Genomic DNA, 18,234 nt, shown 5'->3' with positions numbered 1-18,234 from the left:
CACTAGAAATGATCCTCTTAGAACACTGTAAGTCCAATCCAGTGTATAGTAGAAAGAATGCTGAATTTTGGAAATAAGTGATTTGGAATGAAATCTCATTTTAGTAATTAACCTGTGGTTGACCCTAGGTAAATCACTTTTTCCTCTGATCTTGACTTTCTTCATCTATAAAGGCAAGTTGGACTAAACAATTTTCAAGTTATCTTTCATCTCTGAAAATTAAAACTTATCAATAAGCTATGCTGCAGATAATTGGGAATGCATCACTGGAAAGGTACAGTATTTGGAATCAGATTGATGGGCTGGATAGTTGAAACAAAAGTAAGATGAATTTGTCAAGGGAGAAATCAAAGAGTAAAAAGTTACCCAGGGGCAGCTAGTGGTGCAGTAGATAGAGCACCAACCCTGGAGTCAGGAGGACCTGAATTCAAATTCGGATCAAACACTTAATAACTGCCTAGCTGTGTGACCTTGGGCAAGTCACTTAAGCCCATTGCCTTAATATAAATTTTTTTTTTAAAAAGTTACCAAAGGGCAGAATTGAGGCTGACCACACTTAGGGAGCAGAAGATCTAAAAAGGAGCAATCAGAGAACCAGAATAAAAGCAAGGTGGAAGTCAAGATTAGGGGGAATATCATTAAAAAGATGTTCAATATCATTAGCTTTTCTCAAATATTAGTGTTGAGTATTTTATTTGAATATAGTTTTTCTAAGACCAATAACTTTTTTGTATAAACAATTCTAATAATGTTTCCATTGGATTCAAGTTTATCTGCTGGAAATTTCCCTTTTTAAGAAATTTTTGAAGATCCTAATTCAGAACTTCAATTCCAGCTCTTTCTATCTATCTATCTATCTATCTATCTATCTATCTATCTATCTATCCATCTATCCGTCTATCTATCATCTATCTATCTAGCTATCAACTCAACCTTTACTCAGTTATCTTGGATATTTTTAAGGTCCCCATAGGATAATCTGGAAGATGATACAGTCTTCAAAAGTATCCTTCCTACTTTGCCATATAACGACCTTTATAATGAATTTCGTGACTTTAAATGACATCTTCCACCTCAAACAGCGGCCCATTCCATTTTATGTTAGCTCTTATCGGCATGTTTTTCCTTATTCTGAGCCCAAATCTACTGATAACTGCCTTCTGGAGAAAAAATAAATCTAATTCTTGCCTGTATCCCTTCAAATATTTGAAGATGACCCCTAAAGTTCAGCCTTCTTTGTCCCCTCTTTGTCCCCCCTCCCCCTTCCTCCCCTTTCTCGTTGAGGACAAAGGATGAACAACTCCCCCCTCCTCCTCCTCCTCCTCCCTTTCCCCCCCCTCCCTTCTCCCCTAATTTCTCGCGTCCCAGCCGGGGGTCCCTCCGCTTTAACGCCGGCAAACCCACCGCCTAACCAGTCCTGCGCTTATGGGCCCTGCGGGGCCCGGGCTCAGTCTCTGGTACGCGGCCGCGGGCGGTTCAGGGGGTCCCGGGGGCCCCTCTGGCTGGGGGTCACTCGCGCCCCGCGCGTGGCAGCGGGGTCGTGGCGGGGATGCCTGGAGGAGGGCCGGGACAAGCGAAGCGGAGCCGCTAAGGGGCAGCTTTGGCCGGGCGTGGCGCGCTCCGGGTTCCCGGCCGGAGGCGTCAAGGTCAAGGACAAGGGAAGGGGCTGAAGTTCACAACCGGCCCAGCCTCCCGGGAGTCGGAGGACTTCCCTCCTCTCGCGAGACTGGCTCGTGGTTGCCGGGACAACGGCAGCCGCGATCTCCCAGGGGCCAGCGTGGCCCCGGGAGAAGGGGCGGCGAAGGTGCGCGCGGAGGGTCTGGAGGCGGCGCGCGGCGCAGAGGCGGCCTCTCTCTCTCTCCGCTTGGGCCCGGCCCGGGTCTCGCGTATAATCGTCGAATATAATCGAATATAATATAATCGAACCTTCTTTCTGGGATTTAAGAGGTGCGGGAAAGACTCGGACGCGATTGGTGAGGGGGCGGGACCGAGAGCCTGGAGAATGACCAATGAAGGGCCGCGCCGGGAGCACTGTTGGGGCCGCTCTCGTTCTGGCTGAGCCTTGGGACTGAGGCCGTGGAGAGGGTAGGGGTGTCCCAGGGGGGCACCACCACGGTGCCCACGTCCGTGGAAAGGGAAGGGGTGGGCGAGCGTCGGTGTATTTGTGTAAGAGGACGGAGGGTAGTGGTCGTGTTAGGCGTCCAATGAAAGGGTGCTGTGAGGGGAGCACGGGCGTAGCCTTGTCCAGTCCAATAGCAAGACGGGGCGGGCCCTAGAAGGGGTGGGAAAATGCCAGAGAACCAATGGGAAGACAGGAGCGAGCCGATAAGCCGGCCAATGAGAGGACTCGGGCTCGGGGGTGTGGTCCTCCGGCGTTGTTAGGGAGGAGAGGAGACCCAGGCGGCTGGGCGCACCGTGTTGGGGGTCGCGGCCCGGCCCGGCCTGGGGACTGCGCCCAAGCCCCTCAGTGACCGTTTTCCTCGGCTTCCTCCTCTGTAAAACGAGCCGGAGAAGGACGTGGCGACCCTCTCCCCGAAAACCCCAGAGAAGGTCCCGACTGAACAGGAGTCGGAGGGGCGGCCTAGTCCGCCAGTGGCCAAGGTCTCTCAGGCCCGTGTCGGGGAGCCGTGAGACGTCAGGGCTGGACGTTCAGGGACTTAACTCAGTGGTATTGGAGACCCGTGGAGCCTCCACTGAAGGCCGTGGTTGCATTGTACTTCAGGGGCTATTATTTCTGATCACATCTTGCTTTTGAATAGAACCACTTTTTTCCCTTAAGTAACCCTCCTGTCACTGTCTTTCACAATGCTGATTCTGCCTTGCTTTCTTTCCTTGGGCAGAGGAACGCTACCAAGGTGCTCGTGGTAACGCTCACTAGCTATCCACCCCACCGATGCTAGCCGTCCCGATGGGGGTCTTCTCGCGGTTATAGTTTCATTTTAAAAGAATTTTTTAAATGGACCCTATAGACTCTAGATAAAGTTAGGCAAATGCAAACTCTCTTAGACACCGAGATGTTTATTATACTTTAGAGCCCTACTCAAATGTTCTCCTTTCTTCAAACCCCCAGTTATAATGCACACGATTTTACAATATCAGGAGGTTTTTGTTTTTTTATGGAATAATTGGTGGTGCATTTTGCAGAAGCCTTGTGATTCTTTATGTTGAGAGGGAAAACACATAACTAGAGCAGAGCAAAATAGGCTTTCTGGTCTAATTTAAGTTCAATTCAAAGTACATTTGTCAAATGCCCACTCTATGTAATGGTTCTGTGCTGACTGCTCTAGCAAAAAGATAGTACAAAAAAAGCCTCATCTTCAAGAAATCTATTCTATCTTTTATCTTACATTTAAACAGATGGAGAAGGGGGTAAATTATTAAAGGGGGGAAGCTGGAGAAGGAAATGGCAAACCACTCCAGCATCTTTGCCAAGAAAACCTCATGAAGGATTAAGATAAGTGGAACATAAATGAAAGACTAAAACAATGAAAATCACTAAGGGAAGACTGATTTTCTGCTTTCCTCCTCCACATCACTTATATCTCTCAATGTTCAGGAGTTTAAATAGCTTTGTTACAAAATATTAAAATTTTTTTTTAACTAGCAAGAATTTTTTTCTTATTCCTCCCATCTCCCTCATAATGGGAGGAAAAATAAAATATGAAGCATAACAAGTAAAGTCAAGCAAAACAAATTTCCATATTAACCATGTCAAAAAATATATGATTCCATCACTTCTGTGTCAGGAGGTATAGATCATTCTTTGTCATTGGTCCTCTGGAATCATGGCTGATTATAGTGTGGATCAGAATAACTAAGAAGTATAATTGATTGACAGGTTTCCCTTCCCACTTTAAAACAATTGCTGATCTTTGGTGCTAGAGTCTCCTTGCTTCCAATTTCCTCCCAATAAATCATAAGTTTGACTCCAGCCCCAAAATGAGAAAACAAAATGCCTTATCATCTATTTAGAGTCTACTATAAAAAGATGTTTAAAATTTAAGAAAACTCAAAGTAAACTCCCAAATCTTTTTCCTCCTCTTCCTTCATTGGTACTTTATAAGAAGAATTTAAAAATGTTGAAATTATGTATAGAATTATTTTTTAGGTGTTTTTTTTTTTTTTGCTTTTTTATTTGGCTTGCCCAAGGCCACACAGCTAGGTGATTATTAAGTGTCTGAGACCAGATTTGAATCCAGGTACTCCTGATTCCAGGGCCGGTGCTTTATCCACTGCGCCACCTAGCCACCCCTATGTATAGAATTGTTGCAGAAGCCACATACCTTGAATAACACTAGCTAAGGGAATCAGGAGGTATGTTTAATATGCTCCAACTCTCCTCTTTGCAATCAGTTTCCAAATCTTCTTGATTTTAAAACCCCTGTTGCTCTGGAATTGGTGTATTTCTCTTTACTCATAATACAACCATAATTAGTTTAGTGCCTTATCATTTACCATTTGAACTATTTTAATAATTTCCTGAACACTCCTCTTGCACTTCTCCTCCCTCTGTAATTCATCTTATATACCTAGTGTCAAATTTATTGTTTGGCTTTTGGTTTTTGGTTTTTGCAAGGCAATGGGGTTAAGTGACTTGCCCAAGGCCACACAACTAGGCAATCAAGTGACTGAGGCTGGATTTGAATTCAGGTCCTCCTGATTCCAGGGCTGGTGTTCTATCCATTGTGCCACCTAGCTGCCCCCTAGTGCCAAATTTAAATAGAAATGGTCTACATATTTACTTATTAACAGTATATTGTATTGTATTTTTATTTGTTTTTATGAAACTATTGCCAATTATATTTTAATCTGGTTCAGATCATGTTGAGCCTTTAGCTGGCCTTGAATTTGTCACCACTGCTCTCTACTGTTATCTAATTGATGTTCCTAAAACACAGATCTTACCATGATACTTCCCTGATCAAAAAACTCATTGGCTACCTTTTGAGCCAGTGAATAAAATGTAAAAAACTCTTTCTGGCTTTTAAGCCCTCTACAATCTGATTCCAACTGTTCTTTCCAGACCTGCTATGTATATTATTTTCTGATATGCAACCTACTTACCAACCAACCTGGCCTATTTATTCTTCCACTACAAAGTACTCTATTTTGAGTTCCCATAACTTTATAATACTCTTCTTCATCCCTGCCTCTCTTGGAATTCTTTTTTTTTAGGTTTTTGCAAGGCAAATGGGGTTAAGTGGCTTGCCCAAGGCCACACAGCTAGGTAATTAGTAAGTGTCTGAGGTCATATTTGAACTCATGTATGTCTGACTCCAGGGCTGGTGCTCGATCCACTGTGCCACCTAGCCACCTCTCTCTTGGAATTCTTAACTCTCTTCAAGGTTCAACTCAATTGTCTCCTCCCTCAAGAGACCCTTCTAGAATTTTTTTTTTGTTAGCTTCTCTTTAACCCTTCATCTATTTTGAATTCACTTTGCATATACCTTGAATTTGCTTATCTCTGACCATTTTGTATCTGAAGGGTCCTAGAAGACAGGGCCTGTCTTTGCATCCAAAGAGCCTTAGCATAGAGCCTGAAGTATGCTTGTTGAACAGAATGGAATCTTGGACAAAAATTTGAAGGAAAAAGTAGAAATTCAATCTCTTTTGCAACTGGATGGTGTAAAAATTATTGAGAAAGATATGAAGAATGAATCCTCTAAGGATTAAGTAAAAAAAAGAGAGAAAACAAAAGAACTGATTGAACAGTTTCTTTTGACATCATACCTTGGCCCCATTCAGCTATAGTGGGATTGAAATTAAATGGTCAATTTGTTTTTGCTAAATGCAGACTACCCAAGTGGGCAATAGGCCATAGCAATGTGACCATCCAAATTTGACTACTTGTGGCAAAAGACTTACAGACCAACCACTGTTAAATCCACTGGGGAGGTAATGTTCCCTGTTAATTTGTATCTGAGTTAGTGATTTTGTTTTGTATGTTTTCCTGGTATAAACAATTTTTAGAGTAAACTCAATAACATTCCCCAGACAGCACCTTATTGATTACCATAATATTTTCCATCTCTTGCTTCTAGCTTGCTATTTAAAAAACTAAAACCAAAATAAGTTTCATTTCACTCAAGGGAAGTGAATCTCACTCTGTAATTCTTTTTTTTTTTCAGGCTACAGAAATAAAAATTTAGGATTTTATTTTTTCTACTTAGTGGAGTTTTTTTTGGTGGGGGAGGGAATTTCTTGTAGAACTATTTTATAGCAGTATATTGTGAAAGATTCTGTTTTATTATTTTCAGTAACAGGCACAATGGAAACAGAAGCCTAGGTCATTTTCTGAAGATTTTTAAGCTTTAAGCAAAGGGAAAGACAAACCTTCTGTATACTGTTTGACTTGTCATTGGTACTTAGAATAAATGTTTTACTTTATTGACATGTATTCACAAATGCTTCAGTCTCATTGTTTCTTTTTCTGTTTCCTGTGACAGAATGTTTAGGGCACTTAGAAGACATGTGACCTTTTATTAAATTTTGGACATTTTCTTCCCTTCCCCTCAGACACATTTTCTTACTTAACAGTAAGTGACCTTCATCAAATCTCTGTTCAAAGATTGCATTTAGAGGTTAGGGAGGATTTGAAAATTTTTTTTTCATCTAGAAATGAGAAAAGAGGTTTGTAGAGTAAAACCAGAAGAGGATGATCTAGATTATGAAGGACCCAGAAATTATATTTTAAGGGATAGGGAAGTTTAGTTTGAAGAATAGAAAACTAAGGTGGGAATTGATGGCTAGTTTCAGATAATTGAGGAACTGTTATATAGAAGAGGTAATAAGCTTGAAGACGAGACAGAGGCCAAAATTACAAAAAGGCTAATCTTGGCTTAGTATGAGAAAGAATATTCTAAAAATAAGATGTTTACCAACAGAATTTCCTGGTTTATGGTGAATTCTATATTGTTAGAGGTATTCAAAAAAAAGTTAGTTGACTGTTTATCAGCAGTGCTATACAAAGGATCTCTGTTTTGAGTAAATGATTAGACCAGATGACTTCCTTTTAAAAAATCTATTTCAATTCAAAAAAAATAAAGCATCTATGATGTTGTGATATAGTGAGGAGAGAGCCTGTTAAAGAATGGAATGTAGTAAAGGAGAAGAAACAAAGAGTGGTCTTTTGAAATGATCAACTCTGGGGAAAGCATGGATCAATTCTGGTTGGGAGGGAAGAGCCTAGTAATTATTGAAGGAATGATATAGAGATTATAAACATTTTTTTTGCTAACCATTAATGCCATTTGGAGGCTTTCAGGTCATGTCAGTAACTTTATTTATGCCATTTGCCATATTAGCCACCCCATAGAATTAAAATGTTATCCAGTAGTAGCACTAGTCCATAGAATGGATTATTTAGATGCAGGAGAAAAGCCTCCAGTTTGATTCTTTTATCAGTCATAGATTTTTTTTTATAGCTTAAGATTTTGAGTTTGTATCATTTTGTAGATATTAATGATTTAATCTTATGATGACATAATGACTTTTTTTTGGGGGGGGTCTTAAAGGATTTCAATGGATATTATAAGGGGAAACTTGGATGGAATTTCACGGCCAGCGTCAAATTCAAGAATTCATCCTGAGAGTAGAAGTTCAAATACTTCTTTGGAAGTCCTGACACCAGAACCAGTGACTATTAAGGTAATTTCAACCTCTAAGGTGACTGTTAGCCCTTCTCTGAATGTTATCTGCACATACATCTGAGATGTTTTTGGATGTTCTAGTATCATTGATAGTAAATAGTATCCTCTTTTCCTCTGTTGAGTTTCTTTTTTATACTTTTTTCTGATGTACTTTGATATAAATTTTATTTTAAGTAAAAAGAATGACATTTAAATTGTTACTTATTAGGCTTCTATTGACCCATGGCATTCAAAAGGTATAGTATGGAAAAAATGAAGATGATTTTGATGATGGGAATGGCCTACAGTGGTTTATAATTCCATTGCTTTTATGACTTCTGTATTTCCTGATTTGGTTTGTTTAAAATTTGATTTGTCTAAAATAATCAAACAGTCATTTGAGGTATTTGTTTTCTCTTCTGTTCCAAGTGAAGATCTATATTTGCTCCTCTTAAGATTAGAAAATAAACTGATAAAATGATTCCATAAACTGATTCATTCATGCATTTGAGAAATATCATAATCTACTATGTCTAAGACATTTTGGTAGGAGATGAAAGATAATAATAATAACAGAAAACATTGGTAACATTTATAGAATGATAACTCTGTGCCAGGCTAAAGTCTTTACAATTATTATCTCATTTGATACTGAGAAGTAGGTGCTATCATTAGCTCCATTTTACAGATGAGGCAGATAGAGTTTAGATGACTTGTCCAGTGGCACATAATCAGTAAGTGTTGGAGGCTGGATCTGAATTCAGGTCTCCCTCACTGCAGGTTCAGCACTCTATCCATGAGCCACTCAGCAGCCATAAAGATGAATAAGACATGACTCCTGCCCACAAAGAAGCATAAAATTTTAATAGAAGAGTTAAGGTATTTACTTCAGGAAATAAAATACATTCATAAGAATGGTATAAAACTAAGTGATGTAATTGTTGAGAAAAAGAAAAGAGCATTTTTTTGTATCAAGGGATTGGGAGGGCCCCAGATAACATCTGAACTGGGTGAAAGAATTGGGAGGGCAATTTAGGGATATTAAAGTGAAGGGGAGTCATGTGAGATTCAATTAAACACTTTTAATTGCTTTATATGTAAAGGGCACTCTGGAAATATAAAGACAAATGTGTCTCTGCCCTCAAAGAGTTTGATGTGTTGATGGTGATGGAGCATCCAGGTTGAAATATCTGGTAGGCAGTTTAAGATGTTCAACTGTCACTCAGCAGAGAGATAGTAGTGCAAGTTATATAGATTTTGGAGCCTCAGGAATGATCATTACACCCACTAGAGCTAGTGAGGTCACCAAGTAAGAGAGTGTAGAGCGAGAGCGAGAGCGAGAGAGTGAGAGAGAGAGAGAGAGAGAGAGAGAGAGAGAGAAGTGAAAATAGCCTAGGACAGAGCCTCGGAGAACAACCAGATAGGGGGCAGGATATGGAAGGTGGTCCATCCAAGGAGACTGAGAAAAAACATTCATTGGCTAGGACAGTCAAGGGATAGCAATGTCACAGTGATACAGAGTGTATAAGAAGAGATGGTGCTGAACAGTGTCAAAGTTTATAGAGAGTTTGAGAAGGATGAGGACTGAGACGAAAGAGACCAGCAGATTTGGCCCTAAAGAAAGAAGTCTTTAATAACTTCAGAGATGGCAATAACTTTTAGGAGAGTCATTGGTGTTTTGCTTGTTCTAATTAAGGTCAGTTGCAAGTTTTTATATTAGACCTTCTTGTTTCCCCTAAGCCTGTTACAACTGTATTGTTCTGATATCTACATTAACCTTCCATGAAAACAACTCTCTGAGTTATGGTGGGCAGATATCAGATGTAAGGGGAAAAAGTATTATTATTTTATTTAAGACAATAAATATATAGCAAGTACCTGCTGTAAGTGACACACTGTGCTGAGGCTGGAGATATAAAGAATAAATGGAAAAAAATTGTGCCTGTCCTCAACAAACTTGTATTCTGTTGGGGGAATATAAAATGTAAACAAATGAATAAATGCAAGAAAATTTGAGGATTCAAGAGAATACTAATAACCAGGAGGATCAGGAAAGATTTTTCCATAGAAAATCTATGGAAATTTTATTTTAGATAGCATTTAAATCTAGACTTTAAAGAAAGCTAAGAATTATGTGAGGCAGAGGTGAGGTGAGAGAGTATTCCAGGCTTGAGAGTGAGCCTGAGCAAAGCCAGGGAGGCAACAGATGGAATATAAAAGTCAGAGAATAACAGGTAAGTCAGTTTCCCTGGAAAGTAGACTATGTGAAGGGGAATAATATCTATAAATGTTTGGCAGTCAGAGTATGATGAGTTTTAAAGACAACAACATTGATCTTTAAAATTCCATTGGATTATAGAACCTAAAACAAATGGAATTATAAAGGAAAGCAACTGTTGAAATAATAGTTATATAATTTTTTTTAGTTTTTTTCAAGGCAAATGGGGTTAAGTGGCTTGCCCAAGGCCACACAGCTAGGTAATTATTAAGTGTCTGAGACCGGATTTGAACCCAGGTACTCCTGACTCCAAGGCCGGAGCTTTATCCACTATGCCACCTAGCCGCCCCAGTAGTTATATAATTTTAAAAAATTTCCATGGGTTCTTTCAACTAGATCTAGAAGGCACCCAAGGGTAATAATTAGCAACCTCCTTTTTTTTTTAATGCAAGGCAATGGGGTTAAGTGGCTTGCCCAAGGCCATACAGCTAGGTAATTATTAAGTGTCTGAGGCCAGATTTGAACTCAGCTACTCCTGACTCCAGGGCTGGTGCTCTATCCACTGTGCAACCTAGCCACCCCCAACCTCCTTTTCTAAAAAATCACTCTGGGGGTACAGTGCTGAAATGACTATCTAGGAAAGTGCTAATTTCTTATTAGAAAGAGACATTATAGAAAAAGTGGGTGTCCCAATAATACTCAAAACCTCAGGAAGCACCCCCAAATTAGGCACAGGCTGGAGAAATGAGTAAGCAGAGAAAAAAGAGGAACACCATTGAGAAATTCTTTGTGATGCCAAGAAGGATCAAAATACTCAATCTGAAGATGTTATACAAGCTCCTGCATCTAAAGACTCCAAGAGAAATGGAAGTTGGGTTCAGACTATAACAGAGCTCAAAAAAGATTTTGAAAATCAAGTAAGGGAGATAGAAGAAAAATTGGGAAAACAAATGAGAGAGATGCAGGAAAAACAAGAAAAAGAAGTCAGTAGCTTAGTCAAGGAGATCCAAAAATGCTGAAGAAAATAACATGTTAAAAACTAGCATAGGTCAAATGGATAAAAGTTGAGGAGAAGAATGATTTAAAAAGCAGAATGGAAAAGGAGATAAGAAAGCTCTCTGAAAAAAATCCTTCAGACGTAGAATGGCGCTAAAGGAAGCTAATGACTTTATGAGAAATCAAGACATAATACTTCAACACCAAAAGAATGAAAAATTAGAAGAAAATGTGAAACATCTCATCGAAAAAACAACTGATCTGGAACAGATTCAGGAAAGATAATTTAAAAATTATTGGGATACCTGAAAGTCATGATCAGGAAAAGAGTCTTGACCTCATTTTTAAAGAAATCCTATAGGAAAATTGCCTTATATCCTAGAAGCAGAGGGCAAAATAGAAATAGATCTCCCCCAGAATGAGATCCAAAAAAAAAATGACCCCCAGGAATATTATAGCCAAGTTCCAGAACTCCCAAGTCAAAGAGAAAATATTATTATAAGCATCCAGAAGGACACAATTCAAATATGGTGGAGCTGCAGCTAGGATCACACAAGACTTATCAGCAACTACATTAAGGGCTTGTAGGGCTTGGAATATAATATTCCAGAAGGCAAAAGAGCTTGAGATGCAACCAGGAATCAACTATCTAGCAAAACTGAGCATCCTCTTTCTAGGGTAAAAGATAGACTTTCAGTGAACCAGGAGAATTTCAAATGTTCTTGTTGAAATAGCCAGAGCTGAACAGAAAGTTTGACCTTCAAATACAGGACTGAGGTGAAGCATAAAGAACGGAGGAGGGGCGGCTAGGTGGCGCTAGGTGGCACTGGGTGGCTAGGTGGTGCAGTGGATAAAGCACCGACCCTGGAGTCAGGAGTATTTGGGTTCAAATCCAGTCTCAGACACTTAATTACCTAGCTGTGTGGCCTTGGAATTTTAGGTTTAGAAAATTTTAATTAGAAAAAAGGTGGAGGAGAAGGGTAAATTATGAGGGACTTAATGATGATGAACTGCATGTATTTCTGCATAGGAAAATGATACTGACAATACTCATATGAAACTTCTCATTTCATAGAGCAGGTAGAAGGAGCTTTTATAGATGAAACACAGGAGAGAGCTGAATTTGAAGATATAATATATTGTAAAAATGGAGTCAATGACTAAAAGGGAAATGCACTGGGAGTTCGAGAAAGGAGAAGTGGAATAGGCTAAGATATTTCATATAAATATATATATATACATATATATTTTTACAATGATTTTTGCAATGATATGGAAAGGGGGGAAGGTGAGGGGGAATGAGGGAACCTTCACTCTCATCAGAAATGGCTCAGAGAAGAAACAGCATACACACTCAATAGGGTATAGACATCTCTAGTAAAAAGGAGAGAAGTGGGATAGGGGAAGGGGGGGATGTGGGTGATAGAGGAGAGGGTAGATCATAGGAGAGAATAGTCAGAAATAACACATTTTCTTTTTTACTTCTTGCAAGGGGCTGGGATTGGGTGGCCTGTCCTGGACCACAGGACTGGATGGTTGCTGGGTCTCAGGGGTGGTATGTGGGCTGGGGGTTTCTTGGCCCCAGGGGCGATGATCAGTTCACTGTGCCACTTAGCTACCCTACAGCACATTTTAGAAGAGGGACAGAGTGAAAGGAGAGAGGAAGTATAATATATGGTAGTGGGGAGGAATGGATGGAGGGAATTGCAATCGGCAACAGCAACAGTGGAAAAATATGGAAGTAACTTTTGTGATGGACTTATCATAAAGAATGTGATCCACCCGAGGTAGAGCTGATGGTATCAGAACACAGACTGAAACACATTTTTTTTGTCTCTTTTACTTTATTTCTCATGAGGGTCTATATTTTTTTGGGGGGGGTATTATGTTAACTCTTAAACAAGAACATTTTAGTAGTGTATAAAAAAACATGGTTTGTACAGAAATAGTCATAGCAGCTTTGTTCATGGTGGTAAAGAATTGGAAATTAAGTAAATGTCCTTCAATTGGGAGTGGCTTAAAAAATGTGGTATATGTATGTGATGGAACATTAGAAGCCAGGAGCAATGGGAATTCAGGGAAACCTGGAAAGATTTGCATGGAAAGGAAAAAAAAAAGAAAAAGACATTATAGGTTTATACCCAGGCAATTATGACATTGTTGCATTTCTTTTCTTTTTTTCCTTCTTTAACTTAGAAAGAATGGAAAGGGAAGAAAAAAAGTAAAAAACCTTGAACTGATAAGGAATACTAAGAAAACAAGACAAGGTGTTTCTTCTCACTAGGTTAAAGCAGGTAAAGATCTCTCTAAGTTAGAGAGAAATTGGAGTCTAGATGAAAGAAGGACCTGGGCAGGGATTTTTTTTAAAAATCTTAAAGCAAACCCAAACTTTTAAAGTATTTGTCCATATAGAAGAAATAGGGAGTCAATGAAGATGTTTGAACTGGGAGTAACAGAGAGAGCTGTATCTGTATTCTTGGCCAATCAAAAAACCAATGGCTTTTTAGCAAGGGCACAGATAACAGAGGTGCTGTGGGCATAGTTAATATTTTAAAAAGAGGTTTTATTTTTCTCAAATATTTGATTTTTATTGTTTCTGAGTTACATTTGTTCAACTGATTTTAACAAACAGTAAGTACTTAATATATGTACATTGGTAAGATTGCAAAGATTAAGAATATTGCAATCCTATGGATTAAGGAATTTAAAGCCCATTGTGGGTATCTAAAATGTATAACACAAGGTGGATTGTAATGCAAAGGGGACATCTAAAGAAAGAACTTTCAAGCAGTTTGAGGGAGAGACAATGTTTTCTTATACCAGTAATATAAGAAGAAGGCAATAGAGGAGGGGGAAAAGAATGGGGACTGGGTTACATGGAAAAGGATGATGATGACATCAATTAAATAACATTTTTCTGAGTTGAATGATTTTCAGAATTCATGTTCAAATTTGTTAATGTCTAACCCAAATGCTTTCTTTCCTTTTGGTCCTTATTCACTCTCAGTGAAAACATACATTATGTAGTGACAGCTATATAGTTTCATTATAAATCACTTATGACCATTAGTTAACAGTGAACAGCTTTTTCTTCTGGATGAATGAGCCCAGCTATTAATTTGGAACAGGACTTTTAATATCCCCAGCCAATTAACTATTTTGGTCATTCCTTTTTGTACTTCAAAATATTTTCATTTTATCTAAGTTATAAAGTAGAAAAATTAAATAAGTTACACTAAAAAAAAGCCTAATTTTGAAGGCAGAAGTAGACTGGCACATAGTTTTGATATACAGATACTATATTTTTGACATATGTCCTTGGGTAAAATAAGAATTTAAAATAAAACTGCATTATCGATTTGTATGTATTTCAGTAGTATGAAAACTCCCAAGATTTTGATACTCTTAAATCATAAATTTGACCTCCTCAATGAAAGAATAATGATCATGAAAGTTAGTGATTCTTTGTTAGTTAAATTGAGGGAAAACTCACCCAAGTTTGTGGTTTATTAATACTGAAATAGGTACATATGTTGGACATGGTTTGGAAGATGATGTTTATAAAATCTCATCTTACAATGCCAATTGCTGCCCTTCAATACTTTACTATGAGTTATTGGTCAAAAATATTTCTCACCTGGCTGTCTAACCACTTGCTCAGGAGTCTCACTGTGCTTGGACAACAGATTTACCATCTCTGACCAGGGTTATACCTGAAACTTTTCCTTTTTAGTAGGACCTGCTAGAACTTATGCTCCATTAACAATTTTTCAAGATCCCAGAGTCACATCTGTGATGTGATGTGATAACAAAATAGAACTTAAGTGGAGGTTCATTTTAAAATGTTTATCAATATGGTGTTGTAGGGCTATTCCACACTTGCAGAGTAAAATTATGGGCCTTTCAAGAAAAAGATGCATCTATGACATATGCATTAGGTGATGGGGATTTTGGAATTTATTTAAAAACATATAGTCACCTGACAGTTGATACTTGTTAGACCTAGTATAAAGGAAAATTCATAACAGTTTATTTCAGATAATGGCAAATCATATGTAGGTGATTTGAAGTTTTTTTTAAGAAATGCATTATCTCTAAAATCTTATGCTTTCTAAATAAAAAAAATTCTGGCATTTTTGATCAGTTTTCTTCTTTGAAGTTGACTTTGAGTCATTTTTACTTCTCTGAATCTCAGAATGGAAAGGGACCTTATTACCTAACCTAGAATCCCCTTCACAATGCCCCTAGCAAGTGACTATCTAGACTTCATTTGAAGCCTTTAGTGAAGGGGAAGCCATTACTAGATGATACATCCCATTGCACATAAAGAGCAATTCCAATTTTGGAAGTTTTCCTTATGTCAGGCCGAAATCTGCCATTCTCAATTTCTGCCCATTTGGTTGAGCAGAACAAATTTTCAGATACCTAAAGACTGCTCTCATGGCCTCCTGCTAAGTCTTCTATTTTCTAGGCTAAATAGCCTGAGTTTCTTTCATCTCTCTTTTTTTTTTTTTTGGAAATGGACTTGAAGTACTGTTCTGGTTTTCCTTCTCTGAACATTCTCTAGCTTATCAACCTCCTTTTCCCAACATGGTATCCAAACTGATCCAGAAGTAGTCTGACCAGGTAAAGTAGAGCAGGGCCATCACTCCCCTTCCTCCCCCAATTTCAGGATACCAAACCTCTTTTTGCTCACACTCTTGACTGATACTGAGCTTGCCGGCCTCTAAAATCACCAAATCTTTTTAATATGGATAATCTATATGTCTTCCATCTTTTCCTTGTTTTTCCTTTCATTTTAAAATGCCTTTTAAATTTTAAACTTAAATATAGAATGAGAAAAGAAAAATAATTGTCGTGTTCACAGCAGGTCGTAGAAGATGATTTAATATAAAACAATAAATTTCCATTTCAATAAAACCTAAATAATAAAAGCTATATATTATTTTCAGAGGTGTCCAACCTTTTTTTTTGTTCTCCACTGTGTGCTTATTATTTTTCCCCCTCCTTCCCCCCATATCCAACTATCTATAAATATATATATGCATATATATATACATACATATACACTCATATACACATAGTATACTTTCTCTATTTTTCACTTTTGATTAAAAATATTTTAACTTAAGCTTTGTCTGAGAACATAATTACTATTCTTTTTTTACAGACTAAATTTGGCTGCTGCCCTTATTTAATCTTTGTGTATATCTTTCATTTTTATAATGTTTTCTAATGTAATGTAATATTTGTAATTCTAATACAATATTTATAATGTTCAATTTTACTGTGCTATCCATTTCCCTTTTTTTGGGGTAAATTGGTCCCATTCACATTCTAAGCTACATTTACTTGTTGTGTAATTCTCACCCTCTTTACCCTATTTCTCTTCATTCCTCAATCCTCACTTCACTTCTACCCCCTTCTTTGCTCTCCTATTCTTTAAGACTGTACTATGCTTTTTTCCATCTGTCATCTGTTTCTCTGAAGATAGATAACCCTTCTTTCAGAGGTCCAAGTCTTTCCATGTTTTTCTAAATCAATCAGCTCATCATTTCCTATACCACATCAGTATTTCAAGCCAAGCACATACTATTTGAGAGTTTTCCCCCAATTTGTTCTTGGTTACGTAGGTTTTATTTAGATAAGAAAATTTAAGTTTAAAATAATCAAAACTCTTTAAAATGTACTTTGTCATTATTTTTTCTCAGTGAAATTTTTTTAGTAATTTTAATTGGGATGATATTGAATAAAGAAATTAATTAGATAAAATTGCCATTTTAAAAATTATATTGACCTTACCTATCCATGGACCATAAACATTACTTCAATTATTTGGATCTGATTTTATTTGTATAAAAAGTATTTTTTTTTTTGTTTATGTTCTTATAGTTCCTGTGTCTGCTTGGTTAGGTATACTCAGGTACCTATACTGTCTAGGTATTTTAAGTGTTCTAAAGCTACATTGAATAATATTGCTAAAACATAGTGTAGTTACTCGATTTTTTTCACTTTTGATTAAATCTATTTTAACTAAAATTTTGTCTGAGATCATGATTACTATTCCTGCTTTTTTTACAGACTAAATTTGACTCCTGACCTTTATTTAATCATTGTATGTATTTCTCATTTTATAATGTTTTCTGAAAGTAACATTATTGAATTCAAATTTTTAATCTGTTATCTATTTCCATTTTTGGTGTACATTCATCCCATTTACATTCTAAGCTGCAATTACTTGTGTATTCTCACCCTGTTTACTCTATTTCTCCTCACTTCTCTTTATTTTACTTTTATCTACTACCTTACCCTTCTATTCTTTAACCTATTCACTCCTCTAAAAGTCTCTCCCCCATCCTCTTACTGGGTCCCTGATCTCTTTCCCTCTTATATCTTTCTGAATTTAGAAGACTTTTATATATATAATATTTTATACATATAGTTCCCTCTTTAATCCATTCCTGATGAAGATAAGGTTCCAGCACTACCTCCCCTCTCCTCTACAAGTATCTTCTGTACAAGCCCTCTATAAGCATCTCTATTTTCTGCCTCATTTGTATGAGATAATTACTCATTTTTATCTCTTTCCTCCCAATTTTATTTTTTTAGAATTGCCCCATCATATTGAGCTGAACCTTTTAAAACATCACCCAAATATTGAAGACAATCATAAGAGTAGTACTAATATTTTCACAATTATGAAGTAAACAATTTGAGTCCCTTATAATTAGTCTTTGATGTTTGTTTACCTTATATTTCTCTTGAATGATATATGCCAAATTTTCCCTTAAGTTCTGGGGTTTTTGTCACAAAAACCTGAAAGTCTTTGAGTTTGTTAAATGTCTTATCTTTTTCATTCAGGATTATTCTTAATTTTTCTGGGTAAGTCATAACCCCATCTCCTTTGCTCTAGTATTCCAAGACTGAATTTTAACATAGTTGGTACTGGGTCTTGTATAATCCTTATTGTAGCTCCAAGATATTTAAATATTTTTTCTTTTTACTTCCAATATTTTTTCTTTAACTTGGGAGCTCTGAAACTTGACTATGATATTCCTGTAAGTTTTATTCTTGGTATCTCTTTCAGGTGGAGATTGATGGATTTTTTTTCCATTTCTACTTTGATGACTTATTCAAAAACTTCAGAGCAATTTCAGAGAACTTGAGATATTGTATCAAGATTTATTATTATTATTATTATTTTAGTGTTTTTTTGCAAGGCAATGGGGTTAAGTGACTTGCCCAAGGCCACACAACTAGGTAATTATTAAGTGTCTGAGTCCAGATTTGAACTCAGATACTCTTGACTCCAGGGCCAGTGCTCTATCCACTGCGCCACCTAGTCACCTCTGAGATTCTTTTTTAAATTGTATTTTTCAGGCAGTCCAACTG

The 18,234-nt window shown here is 37.5% G+C and overlaps 1 protein-coding gene across 7 annotated transcripts in view; it reads left to right on the top strand.

The window, feature by feature from the left end:
- Positions 1 to 1,756: 1,756 nt before the first annotated feature.
- The window catches only part of FSIP1 (fibrous sheath interacting protein 1), a 322,107-nt gene continuing 305,629 nt past the window's right edge, over positions 1,757 to 18,234 (top strand). For 5 of the 7 annotated variants that reach the window (XM_074235080.1, XM_074235081.1, XM_074235082.1 and 2 more), the window contains exons 1-3: positions 1,757 to 1,947; positions 6,447 to 6,536; positions 7,515 to 7,647. In XM_074235080.1, the coding sequence (XP_074091181.1) occupies positions 7,522 to 7,647 (126 nt within the window). In that variant the 5' untranslated portion in view covers positions 1,757 to 1,947; positions 6,447 to 6,536; positions 7,515 to 7,521. Of the gene's footprint in view, positions 1,948 to 1,976; positions 2,086 to 2,396; positions 2,602 to 6,446; positions 6,537 to 7,514; positions 7,648 to 18,234 lie in introns of those variants that run through there. The other 2 variants (XM_074235079.1, XM_074235078.1) reach the window with 2 other exon arrangements.

This window comes from Macrotis lagotis, chromosome 4, assembly GCF_037893015.1.
Source record: "Macrotis lagotis isolate mMagLag1 chromosome 4, bilby.v1.9.chrom.fasta, whole genome shotgun sequence".
Classification (NCBI taxonomy): domain Eukaryota; kingdom Metazoa; phylum Chordata; class Mammalia; order Peramelemorphia; family Peramelidae; genus Macrotis; species Macrotis lagotis.
This window is presented reverse-complemented; position numbering and strand designations above follow the sequence as displayed.